At 50.2% G+C, this 24150-nt stretch overlaps 1 protein-coding gene across 1 annotated transcript; it reads right to left on the minus strand.

Annotated features, from left to right (window-relative positions):
- Window positions 1-288: 288 nt before the first annotated feature.
- LOC124647813 (disease resistance protein RGA2-like) lies at window positions 289-9848 on the minus strand. Its single transcript, XM_047187683.1, has 6 exons — window positions 9756-9848; window positions 7350-8405; window positions 4796-6931; window positions 4527-4631; window positions 399-506; window positions 289-306 (listed from the first exon to the last, which is right to left on the minus strand). The coding sequence occupies exons 2-6, from the start codon at window positions 8385-8387 to the stop codon at window positions 289-291; spliced, it is 3405 nt and encodes a 1134-aa protein (XP_047043639.1). The 5' UTR covers window positions 8388-8405; window positions 9756-9848.
- Window positions 9849-24150: the final 14302 nt, after the last annotated feature.

A 24150-nucleotide genomic window follows, 5' to 3' on the forward strand; every position in this document is an offset into this window, starting at 1 on the left:
AACCATTCTCTTGAACGTAGAATAATAATACGCAAAAGTACCTGCTGGCTGTATCGGTCTGTCTCACGTTCTTCCTCATGCAGCAGTGTGCCCTTTCTTTCTTAGTACAATGAAGTATCCATGAGATACGGGAAGAGAAAAATGCCACACTTACCAACAGATTGGACGGAAGCTGGTATTTTGCTGATAATTTTTTTAGCATGGCTACCTTACACATGCTTGTCAAATCACTTCAGAAAATATTAGTAGACAGAAGCTTCAGCAGAAGAGAAGAATTTGAAGAAAGTCTTAGAAAGCTTTTTTTACCTGAAGGCGTAGAAAGCTTGACTTAGAACGAACTAACCAACATAATCTGAAGAGCCATGCAAGCAAGTGACTGACTCCTTATGTGTTCTAACCTGTAAACGAAACCCAAATATGTCAAACACACTGCAGAGCATGGAACCACCGACGAGGTAAGTCAAATCTGCAAAAATCGCCTGCAAAGCGCAAACCATGTCGTAGTCCTGCAAAGAGTCGAATGTCAGAAAGGAAGTCAGTTGCGGACTCCTCCAAACACCAATAAAGTAGAGAGCTCATCGACTATGTCGTGGGAATTGGATTCGTTGGTCGCCTGGTCATGCCTCGACTCCTCGAAGCCTACACAATTACCTGGAGGTCATATATAGGAAAACAATTAAGAGGCGGCCGCTCGGCTGCCCTAATCATGCTCTACCGTTTCTTTTTTGTGGAGCTATATGGAAGAAACTGGGAAGGGAAAGGTCGCCTGACTCACTAAGCATGCTCAGTCTTTTCGTTTCCGTGGAATTGTAGCGACAAAAAGCACGGATGCATGATCTAAGCAGATGTTCTTGCGGGGATGGATGAGCCAATAGGAAAAATTGAGGTGACGTGGCTCACTGTGAGATCAGTAAAATGGGGCCATCTATTAAAAAAGAGAAGATGACTCCATGTAGTACTAATTATGAAGCCTAGCAATTTGTTTGTACAGAGGAGGATAAGAAATGCTTTCGTCTTTTCCAGTTCTTTAGGCGCCTGAGCTAGAACAGCTCTCATTAAGAGTTTAACAAAATCAAGTGGTATTATGCGAGTCTTCCAAGCGCATGTTATGATTGAGATCGGTGGTTAAAAGGAAAGGAAGAAGACATATTCCTAGTAGGGGGAACACACATGATATATACTACTCCCTCCGTTCCTTTCTATAATGCCTATTGTTTTTTCGCTTTTGTTTTGGAATATAAGAGTAAAGCTATGTTTTTTTTGCAAAGAACCCCTTCCACCGATATGTTCCATCCAGAAAATCTGGAAACAAATCTGTTCCTGTCCAGTAAATCAGGAAACCAATCTGTTCCCGTCCAGAAAATGTGGAAACCAATCTGATTATGGAAAGATAGCATGAGAGAGGGAGTACATTGCGCGATCGGTTATGGAAACAAGATTATTTTCTGAGATCTGATTTCAGTTTCCTATTTTGTTTCTAAGATCGCTAGGGGGTTTTGTGTCAAAAAATTGCTTGCGCTAATTTCCGTGCCAAAATACAATAGGCACTATAGAAAGGAACGGAGGGAGTAGTATTTACCAAAATATTTCGCTGCAATCGGATAACAAGGTTTTCTTCCCTGTGAATCAACGATCTTTCTCATTTTTATTGCTTCAGTTTAGTTTATTTCCAGATTTGGAATGTCCTTCGAATAACCAAAAAAATGTTTCATTTTTTCTTCCAGTGAAACAAATACGTGTGTTTGCTTCCAATATACTAACAAATATTTATTTCCATCAATATTGTTTGCCAAAAAGTAGTGTTTGCTTCAAATGAAACAATATATCTTTCTAGAAAGAGGATTGAATTTTCATCTAGAGGAAATAGTATTTGCACGTACTAATATCAGAATTTGCTCCCATATACAATAATGGGGCAACAGTAAGTAGCGCTACATGCCCCTAAGACTATAGAAGCACACCCGCTAGGACAACACATGCTTGAACATGGCACTGGTGTGTAGATCACTATTTTCGAGAAGGGGCGTCGACGAGATCATAGCAACGTCCGCGAAGAATGATGATGGTGTTGACGAAGAATAGTGGGGGCTCGTTGACGGCCTACAATCATCTCCTGCATATAATAGACATGTGAAGCATGGATTCTCGGAATCAAAACTATGTTCCTCTCACAAAAGAAACTTAGGAAGCATGGATTTTCGGAAGTAAAACCATGTAGTATCACATGTATGATACTAATTTGAACCATGATTTTTCGAGAAAAAAAAAGAATTCGTGAGTGTCAATCTATATGAGACTTAGGAAGCATAGAAGTTTCGAAACACAAAAAGCCACGCTTGCCCCAAAAGAATTGGTACATAATTTTTTTAATAGCGATCAGACTCAGATATATAGTACTCACCTATTTATTATGTTGTAGATTCGTCGGGTTTTGCGTGCGTGATGTTATGGTAATATAGCTAGTTACCATCTCATTTTTTTTCATTTTTTTTCATGCCATGTGACCAAAATGTGTTGGGGGTGTGGGAAATTACTACCTATATTATTTTCACTATGAGTAGTCTAAATCCCACCAACATTAAATTTATCACTAATACTACCTCAGTTTTAATGAAAAAGTGCACCCGCATTTCAAGACGGACTTTGACCAAAAAAAAATAAGCAACAAAATTCTAAATATATTGTACGTAATTAATAACATTAAATTAGTATTAAAAACATTTTATAATGATAATAATTTTATGCTAACAATATTTATATATTTTAGATAATTCTCAGTTGAAGAAAACACACGAAAAAAGAGAATGCTTTATTTATGGAACGGAGGGAGCATCAATCATCCTTTCCTACGGGAGCTCTTTTACGGTGATTGGCACGGAACTTTGGTTGTATTCCTACGGACCTCCATAATCCTCTAGTCCTCATTCCTCCTCTCGAGTTCCTTGTCTCTTGTCTTGGTTGTTTTTTAGAACCTCCTCATCTTTATCACTTGATCGGGAAAGCCCAGCCGAACTGGAGGGTACAACTTCATCTTTTCGTCCCTGGTAGAAAAACAAGACAGTAGGAAAAGCATATAAATTAATGCTCTAGCATTAACAGTGGATCTCTACGATGGGGAGTTTCTTAGCATGTTTTCATAGTACCAAGGTTGCATCTAATAATTTTACACTAATGTATGTATGATTAAACTAGCCAATATTTTTTCCTCTAACCACGTGTAAGGGTTGTATTTTACTACTAGTCCTTCTGTTAAATTACCCAAAATAGGGCTATCATAGGCACTTCCTCTTTCCCAAAATAGGATGGCTAAAATATTTGGATAAAGTAAAACTTCATAAAGTTTAACCCACTATATAGAAAAAGTGTCAACATTTATAATCCTAAATTAATATTTTTATAACTATTATCAAATATATTTTTATATCATGTACATTTAAAATTGTAGATATTAATATTTATTTTGTATATAGGTGCTCAAACTTTAAAAGGTTTAAGTCTGAATAAAAAATATAGGCATCCTAACTTGAAAAGGAGGGAGTATCATGCATACCTGGAAATAAGCTAATGTGTCACTATAATTAATGAGGAGAGATCATAAAGGTACCATAGGTAGATATCGTATCATATCATGTAAACTAAAAAAAAAATCTTGTACACAAATTTGCACTGAGATTTTACAAATTCAATAAATATAATGTGATTATGATACTACTACATGATACCATGCATTATAGAGGTAGTAACTTATGCATGATACTGCTATATGATACTTTCTATTGTGAGTTTGTGACTAGTCTTAGAAAGTTCATAACCAATTCGCTAAGAGCAATTCCAATAATATAACCAACTGCTGGCTATAAGAGCCCACCTCCCTTCTCTCTCCCATTCTCTCTCCTCCAAGTCATTCAAAATATATTATTTAATGTCTTATAGTCAGCTGACTGGACTCTATTGTACTTGCTCTAAGACTAAGAAAGTTCATAACCTCTCTCATCAATTACTGCGTGCACCAATAATTTTGCATGGACAGGACAAGAAAGGAAAAAGAAGAACATGCATTAAGGAAAGGGAGCAATAAAATGACGAGTCCTTATAATGCCTAACAATTTTAAAAAGCTGATGGGACTTATAATCACTAACGGAGGAGTACTAGCTACGATGATACAACCATCTCTCTTTTTTTTTAAATCACATGCCACATCAGCAAAGTAAGTAGGATAGCGCGGCCTTAGAGAAAAAAATAAGAACATGCATTATTAGGAAAAGAGAGCAATAAATGAGGAGCCCTTATAATGCCTAACAATTTTAAAAAGCTCATAGGACTTATAGTCACTAACGGAGGGAGTAATAGCTACTATGATACAGCCATCTTTTTTTAAATAACTTGCCACATCAGCAAAGTACATAGGATACCGCAAGAAACACCCACTAAGAAAGGCCTAAATGGAATCAACAAACATAACTGAATGGAACATATTAGCTGTGTATGTCTAGAAAAACAGCGACAAAAGAGGAATATCTATTACCGTTTCACGGGCGCCCATGCGGTTCTCTTCATTTTCATCTTGGTGGTTGTTTACATCATCCTCATCGTCACCCCGCGATGACGCTTCACTAAACTCAAACCAGTCCTGTGTCAAGCAGAACGAAACAATAGGGACTAAATATTCATGCTCTAGCATATATATGAACTGCTAAGAAGGAATGGAATCGATAGCGGGGTATTAAGGAATGTACGGACTAATCATATATACTTCGTACTAGAAAAGGGCAGCGAATTAACTACATATATTACCTCTGGATCGATGTTTGTCTCCATGTTGTAGGGCTCCCTTGTGTAAAATAGGTTCCATTTCTTCTCTATCTTCCCATCATCTGCATAAGCCTCAACATGTTGGATATGGCTGAACTTGTCCCACTCTGTGTCAGATTCCCCCAAAGCCATGGCAGCGAGTACCTCTGGACTGCACTTTAGCACCAAACGACTGGGATTTAATGTCTGCAGATACAACGGAAGTTGTTCCTCGACGTTGTAAATTTCCAGCACAAGCCTCCGGAGGGCAGTCATCTCCTGCAGCGACTCAAGCTTTGGACATCCGTCGATCTCAAGCTTTTGCAGTTTGGGAAATTTCGATATCCTAGTTAGGCAGGGGATATCATACAGGTCGAGCTCAACCACTGAAACAAAGTTTTCAAGAGACTGGAGACCCTTAACACTCCCTATGGTTAATTTTTTCAAAGACCTTGCATGCAAGGAAAGACCAGGAGCGATACACTTCAATTTGCAACTTTCGATTAAAAGTACCTCCAAGGCCGACATAGCTTGCACTTCCACATCCCACTCCCACTCCTCCCATTCCACCATTCCATCTAAGAGCATCTCATGAAGCCTTGGAAACGCAGGCGGCGCCTGGGCTGAAGCATGGTGATGGTCACTGTAGGGCTGAACAAATTCAGGCCCAACACGCTTGATCGCTGGAGCACAATTCACCGATAGGTACTCCAAAAATGGGAGCCGACATAGTCCATCAGGAAGTTGGATGCAGCAAGCCAGGTCTGTCATTAATAGAGTCCTCAAGTTCTGAAGTGGCATTGTTGTTGTCCACATCATCCATCTTGGGAGATGACGCCCAAAATATCCCTGGATGGAAAGGAATTCTAAGCAGGGCAGAGGGCATAGCACATTAAAGACCACCTCAATTCTTTGCTCTTCCTCCTCAGAGACGTCTACATTGAGCAACCCATTATCTCCTAGTTTGCTGCGACAATTTAAGTGAAGTGTAGTAAGGTCTGGCTTTGCACTTAATCTAACATTTGCTACAGACGAGGTAGCAGATACACTCTCTAGATGTTCTATTCCAAGCTCCTTGAGCAGATAAAGAGGCCCCAACTCTTCCAAACTGCACCAATCCCCATCCATATAAGCTGGAAAACCCCATTGTGACCTCAAATTTGTCAGCGCACCATAACCTCTAGGAATATTATTTACTTGTGCAGTCCCAATGTTTAGAAATCTCAATCCATGTAGCTTAACAATGCTATCAGGAAGTTTCACAATTCCTTTACATCCATCAATGTCAAAATATTGCAAGAATTTCATCTGGTGGATGTTCTCTGGCAGTCTAGATATATCAGTGCATCCTCTTAATGCCAAATACCTCAGATGCTTGAGTTGACATACAGATTCAATCAATGCAGCAAAATTTGCGGTTTCTACAAACAGAGTCCTTAGGATTGAGAAGGTAACCAGGGATTCACCAGGCTGAATTTTTAATTTTCCACGTAATATTAGTGTCCTAAGTGAAATTTGCTCCTCTAAATTCCTCAATTCAAATCCATCGGATTCAACACCTTTGGTTTCTATAGACAACCTAAGAAAACTGTGGGAACTAAGTTTATTTTTAGCACTATCTCCACCGACAACTACCAATGCTTCATCCCTAGCCACAAATTTAGCAAAGGAGTAAATGACATCATGCATGCCACAAACAAAATCGTGAGGGTATTCTGTATTTGGCTCGATAAGATTCCTCAATATTAGTTCCATGTAATACTTTCTTCCTTCTTCTTCTAGACTATGCGAGTCTCCATGAACTAATCCTTCACCAATCCACATGTACACAACTTGATTGACACTTAGTATTGCCTCTTTAGGAATAAGAGAGAAGTGCAGAAAGCATTGCTTTAAGTATGGGGGCAAGTCATCATAGCTAAGATATATTGCATAGTTTAGCTCCTCTGGCATTTGAGATACTGACCATATATCATCATTCATAACATCTTCCCAATCATGTCGTGTTTTGTCCTTCTTACATAGGAGTCCTCCCATCACTTTTATAGCAAGTGGTAAACCATCACATTTTGCTATAATTTGCAGCCCAATATCTTTTAGCATGTCAACTTCGATTTCATTTCCGTCCGATGTGATAACCTATAAGTAGTTTCAACATATAGAGTTAACATGGCTAGTGAGTGTAGTTTATTATACCTAGATCACCAAGAAAATTAACTACTCCTAATTAACAAAAGGCTTGCACTGTCTACATTAATTCCCAAGCCTAAGTGTGGAATCATTCGATAATTGGATTTCTAAAGCAGTACATTATTCATGAGTGCATATAGATCGGTCGATGTCTTTTTGTGGTTCCATTTATAATCAGGAAATTCAATGGTCTCATATTTTTTATCAGTGCATTTCAATACATGTAACATTTACCATCTTTGTGAACCTGTCTTAAAGCGTGAGGAGTTTGTCTTCGTAGACATATGTGAACCTAAATAAATACTCGTATTACATTAAGTGTGATCCTAAAACAATTGTGTTGTAATTAATTTGAGGAAGTACCAACCTGCCTCTTAAGCAATGACCATGCATCTTCTGGACCTAGTTTGTCAACACGGTGGTAGTGCGCAACTTTCATGCTTCGGCCCACTGTCTCATGTCTTGTGGTGATGAGAACTCTGCTACCGGGTCCACCATAGCTAAAGGGAGTCATCAACAGCTTGAACCATTCATCAACACCCCACATGTCATCGAGTACAAGAAAGAACTTCTTGTCCTCGATGGCATTCTTGAGAGCATCAACAAGTAGGGCCTTGTCTCGAGCCAAACCCCCACCAGGCAGGTCACCGCCAGCGGCAACAATGGCCGTACTCAACAACTCAACATCATTAAAATCTCGTGTGATGCTTAGCCATATCTTCTTAGCAAACTTTGCATCGATTGCCTTGTCGTTGAAGATCTTCTTGCCGAGGGTGCTCTTCCCAATCCCGCCAACACCAACAATGGCGACCACCATGAGCCGATCACCCTTATCGCCAGCCACCTCCTTCGTAAGGACCTCCACAAGTGCTCTTGTATCCTCCACGATCTTATCACCAACAACACCTGATCGCTCTATCAATGAATCTGTTTTACGATCATTGGCGAGAGATTGAGTCGTCTTCTTATTTCGGTAGGCTTCCAACTTGATGAAATTGAAAATAGCACCCCTCTTGGAGATGTCATCTAGCTTCTGGTTGAGCGCCTTGATGCGGGTGCCGATGTCGTGGGCGTGGAGGGGATTTCGCATGCAGAAGAGCAAGGGGTTAAAGCACGACCATGAGCCCTTGGATAGGCGTTGCTCCATGGCTTTGAGCTGGCACATGTCGAGGATATCGGTGGTGAGGTACATGGCATGCTTCAGCTCGTCCACCCAGCCCCGCACACTTTCATCGGTGATGTTCCTCCTATCGGCATCAGCAAGGAAGTGCTTGAGGTCCCTCAACTTGACGCCTAGTTTCTCGATCTCGCCCGAAACCCCGATGAGTATGGCCACCTCTTCTTTGGCCATTTCGGTGAGTGTGTTGGTCACGTAGGATGCCAAAGCATCCAGAACCGCCGCCATCACTGCAAGGTTTACTCACTGAAAACGGAAACACATAAAATTAGTCCTTGACAGCAGGGACCGGGGGAAGGGGGGAAGAGCGGGGGCAAGACCCCCCCCCCCAACAAATCGGTAGTGCCTTGGAAAAGATGAGCGAGATCACTAACTTTGAGTAGATACATGCCAAAACAGCCAACAGGCCCGGTCCCAAGCCATTAAGTGAATCAGACAATCACGTCAAAGAAATAAAGAATAGGTAGGCCCAGCAGAGAAGAGGAGACGTCCATGTGCAAGCAAGCGAAGAAAACAATCCTAACTCCGCTAGAGGTGATGCTGAAATCGACCATGGTATTTCCGAGCCAGAACAAGCAACGATTATAACCACAGAGTATGATCGAAACCTAGGTAGACGACTTTTAATCTGGGAACTCCCTCCTGACAATCAAGGTGATGCTAGGCGTTTTTATATATCTGAGGGGCCCTATCAACCAATCTTGGATGAGTATGTATTTACTGCAACTGGTGGTAGCCGTCGTCGATTCCAGAGTGCTTGGTTCATAAATTTTTCCTGGTTGGAATATTCACCTCATACAAATCGTGCATATTGCTTGCCTTGTTTTCTCTTTTCGAAGAAGCCAATTGGTACGTGTGGTTCAGACATATTTCCAGTCAAAGGATTTGATAAGTGGAAGAAGGTCAACAATGAAAAAGAATGTGCTTCCTCACACATATGGGAACTAGTCCCAGTTCAGATCATAATTTAACAGTTTAAGGTTATGAAAGCCTGAAAAATAATATAACTCATAGTGATAAGGTGATTGTAAAGCAATGCAAGAAACGAGTTGCTGATGCTAGACTAAGGCTTATCGTTTCCATCGATGTTATAAAGCAAGCAAGAATGATTTAGTTTCAAATAACTAGAATTGTATTGCATGTTATCTAAAAAGAATCACTATTGGCTGCATCAGGTTGTTAATGAGCCTCTTCTGCTATGAAACTGGTCAAGACCCGTCTTCGCACTAAGTTAGGAGATGACTTTCTTCGCTATACATAGATAGGAAAATAGCAGAAAAATTTAGCGTTGAAAAAATTATTGAGACATTTGATCTTTGTGCTCGTAAAGCTGAGTTCAAATTAATAGATATGTAAATTTATTCATATTCTTTCAGCCCCCTCCCATCTTCCATTCCTGGCTCAATTGATTCACTGCCAAAAACTACCAAAAAAAATTACAGAAAAAAGGTGGCTTGAAAACAAACAAAAAAAAATGGAGTCATGCGTGCATACAAAAATCTACTTCAAATTAAGAAAACAAAAGGTGTATTTATGGAAAAAAAATTGCTACGCATAAACAGCAAAATTAATCGAGTTGAAAACAAGAAGATGTACCTTGAATCAATTGAAGATGTGAGAGAAGGATCTTTTTCTCCAGTTGGCCCTTGCTCTAGATCGAGTAATAGCTTGCTTGTTTGTTGAACTATAGAGGCCGGCTGGCTTTGTAAATCTATCTATGGGGGTATTTAAAGGTACAAAATGACCCAACCGACAGAGAGAATAGACACTCACACGCAAAGAAGAGAATGCTATCGCTCTTCCAAGTAAGGCATAGGTAGCTTTAGCAGGACCTAAGATAATGCCTTGCTTTATTCTTGATGGCTTGCAATGCACAGCCCACGGCTTCTTTTCCTTTTTGGCAGGGCAGGAAAGGAATTGCTCCAATCCATGTGTATCTTTCCATGCTGGTGTAAGGCTACAGATAGCACATCATCTTGACAAGCGACGAATCAGTTCAAGCTAAAACAAGGGAACAATAACACTCTAAATTTTATTTGATTGACTGAAAGAACCAGAGAATCAGTTCATGTTTTGTCATTGCCCATAGATGTCTCTCACTCCAAATTTATGTCGATGATATATAGCTACAATATAGCCAGAGAGTCTGTAAGCTGTTGCAGATTACTAGTGAAACAGCTAAGGAACCAAAATAGTAAGTATTATTGTCGTCGTAAACAAATTAACAAATTAACTGAGCTGGAGCAAAATTGTATCGACAGTCTTCAACTCCTTTCTTAAAACGTTTTTCAACTGGCGTTTTGCTAGCATGGAAGTGCTGCACATTCTGGGTGGAGACTACCACATAAAGCTCCATATCCGTAATAGAACTGACAACTTCACGTGGAGCTTGATCGCTGTTTATGGTGCTGCTCAAGCTGAGTTTAAGCCTGCTTTTCTCCGTGAGTTGGTTAATCATGCAAAGGATAATTCGCACCTGATCATTATTCGAGGGGATTTCAATTTGGTTGGATTTCCTCACGAGAAGAGTAGAGGCCGATTCGACCATCATTGGCATTTTATGTTCAGTGATATCATTGATAGTTTAGACTTAAGAGAGGTTATACAATTCACTTGAGCAAACTCTCTTCCGCTGCCTACATATGAGAAGTTAGATAGTGTACTTATGGATTCAGAATGGGTATTGAAATACCCTATGATTTGTGTACGTATTGAGTCCTTGTCGGATCATGCTCCGATTCTCATTACCACTGGCACACCTAGACCTCCGGGCAACCGTCCATTAAAAATTGAACTTGGATGGTTTCACAGGGAAGGGTTTGCGGATTTGGTGAGAACGGTACGGGAGAAACCTGTCGCGGGCCAAGATCCCATCCAAATGTGGAATAATAAACTACGGGCTACGCGTAGATACCTTGGGGGATGGATGAGGCATACGACTGGCTGCTAAAAAAATGAGAAACTCCACTTGTCTTCAATTATCGAGGATATTGAGGCTATTGCGGAAGAGAGACCACTAACTACGCAAGAAATTAAAGTTAAAAGTCAATCAAATGCGAAATTAGCTGGGATTCCTCACGGAGAGGAATTCAAGTGGTACCAATGATCGAAAGCTCAATTACTTTTGAAACTGGAAAATAATTTGAATAGCTTCTGAGTATATAATGTATACGACATAGCGTGTAAATAGTTCAGAAAATATTGTAGTTATTGGAGTATCTGTTGTGAACAAACAACCAAAATGATACCAGCAGATGATTGAGAATAAAAACCCGACACCTGAAACCTATGGTCTAAAGCTTCCCCAATCTGCTACTCTCCTCATATAAACAAATCAAATAAGATATTAACATCCGTCTGATGCTCACTACCACCGCTTCTTCCGCCTTCCTCGTGCCGCACCCCACCTCGACGCTGCTACAGGCAGCCCCGCATGCTCCAGAACCGAGCCAGCGGCGGCCGAAATCGGTGCTGCGATCTAGTCCCCTTTCCCCCGCGGCCGAAATCGTCGGGAGCGCGCCGGCGACCTCACAGGGGCGCGGACGGGAGAGCGATGGCGACCTTGGGAGGCGGAGGGAGCGCCACGACGACGACCCTTGGAGTCATACGGGAAGCCTCGCAAGGGCACGGGCGCGGCCACTCGGGAGGAGCGATTTTGGACCGATTCGGCGATCCAGGGAGAGGCAGGGCGGCGGTGGCGCAATTTAGAGCAGAGGAGAGGACGGTCTAGCCTTCCGACGTCGTTCTCCCACACCTGGCCATCATTGCCGCCTCCGCCAGGCCACACACGCCGCCGCTGCCAGAGAGGGGAGAGATGCGAGAGGGAAAATGCAGGTTTAGACTGCTCATAGTGGGAGTAACATAGCTAGTAACATCACACATCTCAAGACATTTTGGTGATAGGGCATGCTAATAAATAAATAAAAAGAGTGAGGTGTTAACTAACTATGTTATCATAACATCACACACCTCAAGGCAAGATGAGTCTATAATATAATAAATGATACAATGCATGACACCACATATAAGTTACTACCCACTATGAAGATAGTAACCTAGACTAGTAACATGGCATATATTACTAGTTTAAGTTACTCCCCACTATGACCAGCCTTACCGAGAGAGATAGGTCGCAGCAACTTCCCGCAAACCGACCCTACAAGACCGCCCACATGCACATGGTAGCGGCACATCGAGCGAGCGGTGGCGATCAATACACTAGCCCACTGAGCAATGCATGCACCGGCAAAACGCTAAGAAGTCACGAATTGCAACAACATTAATCTATTTAGATAATGTTAGGAAAAAAAAGGTGCAAATGGAGGAAAAAAAAGAACATATAAACCCCTAAGGAAAACATGGAAATGAAAGAACAAAAAGGATTTTTGCAAATGTATAGGACTTTTATTTGTGAAACACAGTAGACGGTCACATATACGCACATACACTCACCCCTATGAATGCACGCACGTACACCCTACCTCTATGAGCATCTCCGAGAGACTGCGTCCAAGAAATTTCATTCGACGGGTCTTGAGATTGACGAAGTCACCACAAGGCGCCTCGTTATCGAGGGAACATCGCCTCCCACTGAAGAATATTCTATCTTTTAATGAGACATCAAAGTGTCAAACCTAGGGTTTGAACTCTGATGGGCTGGGGGTGCCACTGCCTCATAATCACCCAACCACAGGTTGGTTCTCACAAATGTATAGAACTAGCTACGTTTACCGTGTGTAGGAACAGGCCTAAGACCAAATGCGGTTCTAAAGCAAAGGTGGACGGAGACACTGTATACAAAAGGTGAGATAATTCGACATATTGAACTTGCGGTAGTTTATCTTAGCACATCAGGCGACCTAAATTAACATGGAGCGATCGTTTGCGATCGCGCGGTCAAAAAATATGCTTGTACCCAGGTCCAGTGGCTCGACGCATAGTGACAGAGCGCGACCACTCGTGGCAGCGACCTATGTCGATGTGTCTTCTCAGCCTCGTCAGTGCTGGCGACGAGGCGTCACTTCGCCAGTCTGTGCCAAGTTGAAAGGGTATTTTACCCTTAACCATTATTTTGGCTAACAATGACACCAGAGCTATTGTATGGAATAATGGTTTCTATAAGTGTATACACAGGTTTTAGTCCGCATATGAGGTTGCAAGGTGGTGAGAGACCCTACATTGACGTTCTCAAGAATCGATGGTGTTTCGGTCTTTTTTCTATAGCTTATATTTGAGTCTATAGGAATCACCGCTCTGTTAAGAGGGGCGGTCTCGATGAGCTTAATAGGGATGTTGCCAAAGCCACATATACACATCCTACCAAAAAAATCACACCAAAAAGTGCTGAGAGGTATAGTTGTTCCGAGAAACATTTCATTTGAGCAAAGTTGGGAACCATGGCATAGGGCTTAGGAAGAGGAACCGAAGTTCTAGGCAGGTCGGCACACAGCCCAGCATGTCGAGTGCTACTGTCGGGCAGCCCGCTATCTGGCCCGGCATGCCGGGTAGCACACCGAAAATTTCAGTACCTACCAGACCCTATGTCGGGTATCGCGGCTCTGGCACCAAACGGCTCTTTTTCTCGGGGGGACTATATAAGCCACTTCTTCTTCCTTGAAGAGGTAGGTTGACCAGTCCAAAAGCTCAAGACATTTCTCTCTCTCGTACACTCCATTGTTGAGCTCCAAAAGCTTGAGATCTCACTCCTCCTCCAATCAAACTCAAATCCCTATGGGAAAAAGTTTGAGGAGGTCTAGATCTACGATTCCACCAAGCCAAATCTCATTCCCCCTTGAGTTCATCGAGCTAGCTTGTTACTCTTGGGTTTGTGGAAACCCTGGCCCTAGGCGGCAAGAGTCACTCGAAAGCATCCGGGTTGTGGATTTGCTTCAAGAAGAAGTTTGTGAGGGTTTGGAGACTACCTTCAAACTACCACAAGTGAGTGAGCTATTCCTTCGTGGGATAGGCTCCGGAGAAGAAGGTGAGCCTTTGTGGCGTTAGGAAATCCTTCGTGGGATCACACACCTCTCCAACGTGATGTACCATCCTCTTAAGGAAGGGAACACGGGAATACATCTTCGTCTCCGCGTGCTTCGGTTATTTCTAATCGATCTCTTTAATTGTGTTCTTTATTTGTGTGATAGCCTTCGTGCTTCAAGTATCTTGTTTCATCATATAGGTTGTCTCACCTAGTTTGCATTAGGCTCACTTTCTATTCCGCAAAGCCTAAACTTATAAAAGAACTAAAAGAAAATTTGTAGAACATGTTCAACCCCCCTCTAGGTTACCATCTCTATCCTTTCACACGTTAATGGCGATGCCTGGCCTGCCGACCAGCCGCCGCCCACGACTGCCAACGAAGTTAATGGCGATGTCACACCTGTCACGCCTCTCGGCTGCCTCCGGCATATATAAAGAGGGGGCACGCTCGGCTGCCCCATCTCATCTCCTCCACACAAACCCTAACCGCCGCACAACCTCCACCGTAGCGCCGCCTCACACCTTTCCTCCACCTTTGCCATGAGCACCTTTCCTCCACCTTTGCCATGAAGGCTACTGCGCCTCCACCGTAGCACCGCCTCGCATTTGTCATCCACATTTTCTATGAGGAGCGCCGGACACGTCCAGGCTATTGCGCCTCCAACCCCGTCTCCACCTCTGACTCCACCTCCCCTAGTCGACAGCTCCAACAAGGAGAACGGAGATAGCGTGGACAACATCATCGACGCAGCCATGGACGTGTAGTTCATGGCTGACGCAGAGCACGAGGAGGAGCGGGCGGCCCACGTGTCGGGGGGAAGACCCCGGGTAGGGCAATGGACGCGGAGCAGCCGGCTGGCCACTGGCCGGCTCGCGGCAAAGGCCGGCTGAGGAGCAGCCGGCTGGCGCCGTGGCCGGCTGGTCGGAAGCCGGGCTGGCTCTAGGTCCTAGTCGGCCTGGCTACGGCCGCCAATGCGTAGCTGGGCCGGCTTCTACAAGCCATATCCGGCGGGGGTCCGTACCTCGGACCGACTCGAGGCTGGCGAGTCTTGCACTAGAAGGAACCGGGTTGGTGATCCGGGTTCCCAAAGTTCACGGCTGACTTCATCTTCCGTAAAGCGCGGGGCACTCGTGGAGCAATAGTGCCACGCGCCGGACAGGCCATCATGGCTTACGACGCGCCGTACGGGCTACGGTGGGCGACGGCGACGGGGACACTTCCTCTCCATACCGGCTGACCAAGGCAGCCGGATGGGACAGGCCATGACGCCTCAACGGCTCCTGACGTCACCGCCTCGGGAAGGAGCGGAAGCCGAAGCCGGCCAAGCCGGCTAGTAGACTATAGGGTCTTATATGTAAAGTGCCGGTGCCTATATAAGCCGCACTACCCCCTCTTGTGCAGGGAGGATCGATCACTTATTGCTTTCACCTACCTACAGCGCTGCCTCGTGAGAGAGACCTTCGTCTCCCTTAGCCTCTCGGGGCCAGCCGGACACGGCTCTAGGAGCACCATTGTGCTTGTGTGACATCTTATACACTCTAGCGAGGAGTAGAGGTTTTACCTCCACCGGAGGGCCTCGAACACTGGGTACGTCGCCGTGTCGCTCGTGCCCAAACCCGCTTCCGGATACCTCCGTGAGATCTCTCGGGAGCCCCTTCGATTAGCCACCCTATGGCATATGCCGTGACGATACCACGACATTTGGCGCCCACCGTGGGGCCTTCGGCATCCTCGGCCGGTGTCTTCATCCGGACGGGCCTCACCATCACCACCGGCGAGCGAGTCGCTTCGGGCTTGATGCGGAGGTTCGGCTCCCTCGGCTTGCGTCGGCGACAACGGCGGCTGCTTCGCCGACCGGCCCTTCCCGGCCGGCGGCCGCGTCATCTCCTTCGGCGGCCACGACGTCTACGTCGCCACCGTCGCACCGCCGCGCTACCCGCGGCGGGTGTTGCGCTGCGCTAGCCCTCCTCCGCGAGCCGGCAGCGGCGCTCCCGCCAGCCCGCCGTCGTGCAAGTCATGATGGGCTGGCGAGGAAGTCACCAAGAACCCGCGCACCCGCGGCCCCAACCTGGAGCGCAACGTTGACCCCAACGCCTCCGGCTCGGGCCCAAAGGCGCCACCACCACCGTCCCGGGCTGGAGCAAGTCCGGGCAAAGCTGAGCACCCCGCTCACCACCGGCGCCGGCACCGACGCCGCCGCCGTCGAGGCGGACACGGAGGCGCACCGCGTGCTCCTCCTCAAGCGAGACCGAGGAGCTGGCTGCTGCTAAGCGCCGGTGGGACATCACCCGGCGCGAGTACAACCACGCCCACGGCCTCACCCCGGGCGGCGACAACCCCGGTCGAGCCGGCCGGATCCGCCGCGAGAGGCCGCGACCTAGGCGCCGAGATCGACCGCGACGGCGCGGACGAGCCGGCTCCATCCATGGAGCTGCCCATCTACAACACCCCCGACAAGAACATGCTCGCGGCCGAAGCTGCCGCGGAAGAGCTGCACCGCCTCGAAGGCGAAGAGCTACGCCGCCGGGGCTGCGCGGGTGGCTGATTTGGTGAAGGCTGCCAACGGGCGGTCGAAAGACCCAGGTACGCCCGAGACCCTAGGGCTCCTCACGCTCGTGGTGCCGCGAGCAACGCCGGGGACACGGCCGAATCCGCCTCCCCGGCACCAAGCCGGCGCAGCGACTCCCGCGCCACGCGCGCAACCCCAAGCCGGCCAAGCCACCAGCCGGGCGGCGGCGGCAGCCGCAGCCGGGCCCCACCAAGCGGGAACCGGGAGCAAGACTCCGAGCCTCGACGCCCACATCGGCCGGCTCCCGAAGCCGGCGGCGCTCGCCGGCCGGCCCACTCCCGGGCTGGGCCCGCGCATCGAGCACTGCCGGCGCCGAGAGATCGCCTCGCCCGGCTGATCGAATCCCGCATCGCGGAAGAGGAGGCGCCGGCTTGCCCCAAGTGCTTCGGGCCCCGCATCGCCAACGAGCCCGTGCTCGACGGCTTCCGGCTCCCCGCGACACGCCCAAGTACGACGGCACCGCCAAGCCGGAGGGCCGGCTGCTGGACTACTCCACCGCGGTCGGCATCTCTCGGGGCAACAAGCGGCTGGGCTGTGCGCTACTCCCCCCTCATGCTGCTCGGCTCCGCCCGCACATGGCTCAACAACCTGCCGGCCGGCGGCATAAACGGCTGGCTGGACTTCGAGGCCGCCTTCATCGGCAACTTCACCGGCACCTATCGCCGGCCGGGTCGCCCTCAACGGCTTGAGATGTGCAAGCGGGGCCCGGACGAGACGGATCGCGCGTACCCGACGCGCCGGTGCGAGATGCGCAACTCTTGCGAGGGCGTGCACGAGATGCAAGCCATCGGCTTCTTCATGGGAGGCTGCCGGCCCAACACCATGCTGTGGCACAAGCTACGCCGCGGCGAGCCCAAGACGATGGCCGCCTTGATTTCCATTGCCGACAAGTACGCGGCTGGCCGAGGAAGCCGGCAAAGCGCCGGCTGACGTTTCACCGGCCCCGGCAAGACGAGACAACAACAAGCCGGCTGAGCACAAGCCGGCCGAGGGCGGCTCGCATGGCAGCCGGCGGGACAACTACCGCGGCAAGCGTCCACGGCGACCAGCCGGACCGCCGGTACGGTTCCGCCCATGTGGCAGCCGTGTCGGACAACGCGGCAGGCGGCAGCCGCCGCCGAAGCAAACAGACCGGCAATGGAAGCCGAAGTACACCTTCGAGCAGATGCTCGACTCGCCGTGCAAGTACCACGGCGGCAAGAACCCCTCCAACCACACCACCCGCGACTGCCACTTCATGAAGCGGCCGACAAGCGGCGAACCCCTCCCCCCTCCACCCCCGCCCCCTCCAGCCGGCGGGCCGGGTGGTCAAGGCGGCGCGGAGAACGCCAACCTCGAGCACCACGAGGCTAACCAAGTGCACCATGGCCGATATCTGGCCGAAGATGCTACCTACATCATCTTCACCTCCGAGCCGAGGACAAGACGAGCCGGCGAGCCGTTCCCTCGAGGTCAACGCGGTCATACCGCCGGTCCCCCGAGTACCTAAGCCGGTCGGAGCAGGCCATCACATTCGATCGCCGCGACACACCGGCTGTCTGCCGAAGCCGGGCAGCTACGCCATGGTCCTCGACCCCACCATCGGCACGACTCGGCGCGGCGTGCGATTTTCGCGCGTCCTCATCGACGGCGGCAGCAGCATCAGCATCCTCTACCGCGACACCGCCCGCAAGCTGGGCATCCGGGAGGCCGAGTTGCGCCCCACCCCCACCGTCTTCCATGGCATCGTGCCGGGCCCACTGCTGCCGGCCGATCGGCCGGATCACGGCCGGAGGTGATGTTCGGGAAGCCGGACCACTTCCGCACCGAGAGAATCGAGTTCGAGGTGGTGGACCTCGTGAGTCCCTACCACGCGCTCCTGGGCAGGCCGGCCACTGACCAAGTTCATGGCGGTGCCCCACTATGGGTACCTGAAGATGAAGTTGCACGGCCCAAAGGGGGTCATCACCATAGCCGGCGACTATCGCCGCTCCATGGGCTGCGCCACGCGAGCTCCAAGATGGCCCAGACACTGGTCATCGCCACCGAGAAGCAGCTCATCCACGACGCCGTTGCCCTCGCCAAGGCCGCGCGAGACGGACATGCCGGCTGCGAGGCAACCCGGCTGGGACGACTCACTTCCGGCCGGCCGACAACACCAAGAAGATCCTGCTGGACCCGGCGCAGCCGGCTCAAGTACGTCACCATCGGTGCCGGCTTGAGCAAGAAATAGGAAAGCGAGCTCACCGGCTTCCTCCGTGAGAATCGGGACATCTTCGCATGGACTCCAAGAGACATGCCGGGTGTGCCGAGGGAGTTGGCTGAGCACCACCTCCACGTCCGGCTCGACGCCAAGCCGGTGAAGCAGCCTCTCGGGCGCTTCGCCGAAGAACGAAGGAAGGCCATCGGTGAAGAAATCGCCGGCTCCTAGCTGCCGGCTTCATCATGGAAGTGCGCACCCGGACTGGTTGGCAAACCCGGTCCTGGTCTTGAAGAAGAACGGCTCTCGGCGCATGTGTATCGACTACACCAGCCTGAACAAGGCGTGCCCGAAGGACCCCTTCCCCTGCCGCGCATAGATCAAGTCATAGACTCGGTTGCCGGCTGTGAGCTGTTGTCTTTTCTAGATGCCTATTCAGGCTACCACCAGATTCCTTTGAATCCGGATGATCAAATAAAGACTTCGTTCATTACCCCGTACGGGGCTTACGCTACACGACTATGCCGTTCGGCTTGAAAAATGCAGGCGCCACCTACCAAAGGTGCATGCAAAAGTGTTTGCGGGATCAAATCGGCAGAAATGTTCACGCATATGTGGATGATGTCGTTGTAAAAACCAAGGAGATGCCTACCCTCCTTGATGACCTGAGAGAAACCTTCACCAATCTGCGAAGATTCCGGATGAAGCTCAACCCGGCCAAGTGCACTTTCGGCGTGCCGGCCGGCCAACTCTGGGCTACCTCGTCTCTCGGCGAGGAATCGAAGCCAACCCGGAGAAGATCGGTGCCATTGAGAAGATGGAGCTGCCGTAGTGCCTCAAAGACGTCCGGAAGTTCGGCTGGGCTGTGCGGCTTCCTTGAGCCGCTTCGTCGGCCGGCTGGGGAGAAGGCACTGCCCCTATATCGGTTGATGAGGAAGGCGGACAAGTTCGTCCGGTCACCACGGGCGGATGAAGCCTTCCGTGACTTAAAGCGCGTGCTCTCAACCGCGCCAATCCTCGCAACGCCGGGTTCAATGGAGCCGATGCTTGTTGTACATCGCAGCCACCAACCCGAGTGGTTAGCGTTGTCCTGGTGGTGGAGCGCAAAGAAGCCGAAAACGAGAGCGGCTGGTCCAGGCGCCCGGTCTACTACCTCGGCGAAGTGCTCTCCCGATCGAAGCAAAACTACACCCACTACCGGAAGGTCACCTACGGTGTCTACATGGCAGCCAAGAAGCTCAAGCACTACTTCCAAGAACATCCCATCCGGGTGGTTGCCCACGAGCGCCTCTGGCGGAAATCATCGGCAGCAAAGATGCCAACGGCCGGGTTGCCAAGTGGGCCCTGGAGCTAGCCGCCCACACCATCCTCTACGAGCCACGCACAGCCATCAAGTCGCAGATCCTCGCGGACTTCTTCGTCGACTGGGCTGAGATGCGGTACCTGCCGCCGTTGCCGGATTCCACACATTGGAAGATGCACTTCGACGGCTCGAAGATGCGCAACGGCTTGGGAGCCGGCATCGTCATCACCTCTCCCAAGGGAGACCGGGCTGGACTACGTCCTGCGAGATCCACTTCGCCGCATCCAACAATGTGGCGGAGTATGAAGCGCTCATACATGGGCTGAAGGCTGGCCAAGGAGATTGGTGTGCGTCGCATACTTTGCTTCGGCGACTCCGACTTGGTTATACGGACAAGCATCCGGCGGCGGGACGCGAAGGACGCCAACATGGCCTCGTACCGCTTCCATGTCCAGCAGCTATCCGGCTTCTTCGACGGCTGCGAATTCCACCATGTGCCACGAGCAAACAACGAGGCGGCTGACGCATTGTCCAAGATTGGCTCAACCCGGCAAGCCATTCCGCCGGGTATCGCCTTGGCGGTTATCAAGAAGCCGTCCATCATACCGTCACCGGATTCGGATTCAATATTCGTGCCGGCTGACCCGGGGGCTGCTCGGCCGAACCCGGGGGCTTCATCGCCCAAGTCGGGGGCTAACAAGCCGAACCCGCCGGCTACCATGCCGAACCCGGGGACTTCTCGGTCCAACCCGGGGGCTTCATCGCCACACTCGGGGGCTAGCAAGCCGAACCCGCCGGCTAGCAAGCCGAACCGGCGACCATGCGGTCGAAGCCGGAAGCTCCCACGCGGGAGACCCTGTTGGTCGGCGTATTCGAGATAAGATGCGTACCTTCATGGGCACAAGAATTCCTCTCCTACCTCACCGACGGTGTGCTTTGCTCGATGACGGAGTCCGGGCCGGGCGGATTGAGAGAAGGGCCAAGGCCTATACAATCATCAACCACGAGCTGTACAAACGCAGCGTAAGTGGGGTGCTCCGACGGTGCGTCGAGCCGGCTGAAGGGATTGAACTCCTAAGGGAAATCCATCGGGGTGAGTGCGGCCATCACGCCTCCTCCCGAGCCATAGTGGCCAAAGCCTTCCGGCACGGTTTTCTTGGCCGTTGCGCTCGGAGACGCGAGAAGAGCTGGTGAAGAAGTGTAACGGCTGCCAACGCTTCGCCAAGCAAAGGAACACGCCGGCTTCCGCCTTGAAGACCATCCCCATTACCTGGCCATTTGCCGTATGGGGCTTGGATATGGTGGGCCCATTCAAAACAGCGCGGCGGCATGACTCATCTCTTGGTGATGATTGACAAGTTCACTAAGTGGATCGAAGCCAAGCCAATCAAGAAGCTGGACGGCTCCACAGCCGTCACATTCCTCAAGGAAATAATCGTGAGATATGGCTACCCGCATAGCATCATCACCGACAATGGCAGCAACTTCGCCGAAGGCATCTTCAAACGCTCTTGCGGAGAGATGGGAATCCGGATGGACCTATCGTCCGTGGCGCACCCGGAAACCAACGGCCAAGTGGAGAAGGCTAACGGCTTGATCCTAGCCGGCATCCGGCCCCGGCTGGTGGAGCCGCTTGAGCGCTCAGCCGGCTGCTCGGATTGAAGAGCTGCCCGGTGTCTTTGTGGAGCCTGCGCACGACGCCAAACCGCTCGGTCGGGTTCACACCCTTCTTCCTCGTATACGGGGCCGAAGCCGATCCTGCCGGTGATATCGAGCACGACGCGCCAAGAATCAAGCTCTACACAGAGGCTGAAGCCAAAGAAGCTCGCGAAGATGGAGTCGACCTGGTTGAAGAGGTCCGGCTGATGGCCGAGTCCAGGTCAACCGTATATCAGCAAAGCCTCCGTCGCTACCACAGCCGGAAGGTCAAGACCTTAGTATTCCGAGAAGGAGACCTAGTGCTCCGGCTGATCCAACGGACAGCCGGACAGCATAAACTAGCATCCCCATGGGAGGGTCCCTTCATCGTGAGCAAGGCGGTAGGCAATGATTCCTACTATCTCATAGATGCCCAAGAGGCTAAGAAAAACAAGCCGGACAAGGCTGACGAGGAGACTAAACGTCCCTGGAATGTCGAGTTACTCCGCCCATTTTACACATGAGAACAGGAATGTATGTATCCCTTGTATCCCTTTTGTGAGTTATGAAAAAGCTTGCGCCAAGAGCGCCGTCTCCGACAAGTTTTTCGCGTACTTTACCTTGTTTCGCCAATTGGCTTGAACCCTCTCACGCGGTCGGCTCAGTAACGTGATCCGGTTTCCGACAGCCGGCTTCTGATCCAGCTACAGACCGCAACCCGGCTGTCCGGCTGGCGGGAGTAAGGCCTAGGGAGCCGACACGTGAAAAACGACTAAGGGAAAGAGTAAAAGCGAGTTGACTTGCAACCTTTCATAAAAGTATCGGATTGCCGAATTCAGCTCGTTCGGCGAAATCTTGTCGGCCTCACCCGGCGGCCCGCTCTTGATCCGGCGACGGATCGCAAGTCGGACGTACGACCGGCAAGAGCACAGCCAAAGAGTGGGGTGGATGGGAAAAAGCGAACGAGTCGAAAGAAAGCAACTCGGTACACAAATGGTTAACAAACACATTAAAGTGCGACATAATTAAAGGGCGATAATATTCATACATACGCACCGGCATCCCGGGGATTTAATAAATTGTCTTGGCAAAAGAACAACTGAAAAGCAGGAAATCTAAGCCGGAGGGGCATCAGTGGAGCCGGCTGCCGGATCTTCATCAGGCACGTCCTCCGCCTCCTCATCGTCCATGTACTCTCCATCGGACGGAGGAGGGTTCGGGTCCGCGACGAAGAGGGTCTTGTCGACGAACTCGGCGATAGTGCTGGCTCGAGCAAGGCGGGCGGCCTTGAGATCGGGCTGGGAGCTTGTCCTCCACGGCGGCTCGCCGGAACTCAAGCTGCCCCGGGTCCACCTCGTTGTACCAAGAGAGGACGAAGGACAGCGCCATGTCGGCACCGGCGCGCGTGGCCGACTCCTTCCAGTCGAGGAAACGGTCCGGCGCCCGCTCCATCGCAGCGATGAGGCCGGAGATATCTTGCGGCGCCGCCTCTTCGGGCCACAGCATGGGCACCGGCTCTTCGGCCGCCTTCCGAAGCTCCCGGCCGAGCTTGGTGATGGGCTCGATGCGGGCACCCATGGACGCCGGGTGATCCTCCATGGAGAAATACTCCGAGCTGCCTTCGCCGGTCTCCCGCCTCCTGGAGTCGCGCGCGACGCCAACGGCTGTCCAAAGCCGCCTCTGCGTCTCCGGGAAGGCCGCTGCGGGGAAGAAGAAACATGTCAGGAGCTATCAAAGCCGAAATAAGCTGAAAAATGCAAATTTTCGAAGTCCTAAAGTAGGCCTGGCGGCAGCCGGCAAGAGCCGACTGCCCCCAGCCCGAAGATGGCGATTTCGAAGTAAAAGAGAAAAAAGCCTGGCGGCAGCCGGCAAGAACCGACTGCCCCCAGCCCGAAGATGGAGATATCGAAAAAATCAAGTTTCTGCCGCCGGCTGCCAACATAAGCCGGCAGCCGACGGCCGAAAGCCGGCAAAGGGAAAGAACATAAAGATGCACTCACCTGCCAAGCCGCGATCAAGCGCGCCAAAATCGTCGGTCCAGCGTTTGGCGGTAGCCGTCGGCTCTCGTGGATTTGGCGGTGACCTCCTCTGCAGCGCAAGCCGCGCTTCTCCACCTCCGTCGGCCGCCGGCTCGGATCATCCACCTTCTCCTTCTCCGCCGTCCTGAGGGAGTTGAGCTCGGTGAGGTGGTTCCGCTCCAGCCGGGCGCAGCCGCGTCGGCTCACGATCAGCCGGCTTAAGCTTGCGGGCGGCGGATCGGCCCGCCTCCTCGCTCACGGCGCACTGATCGCGAGCGGCTCGGAGATCCGACTCCAGCTGCGG

The sequence above is a fragment of the Lolium rigidum genome, chromosome 4 (genome assembly GCF_022539505.1).
Source record: "Lolium rigidum isolate FL_2022 chromosome 4, APGP_CSIRO_Lrig_0.1, whole genome shotgun sequence".
NCBI classification, from domain to species: domain Eukaryota; kingdom Viridiplantae; phylum Streptophyta; class Magnoliopsida; order Poales; family Poaceae; genus Lolium; species Lolium rigidum.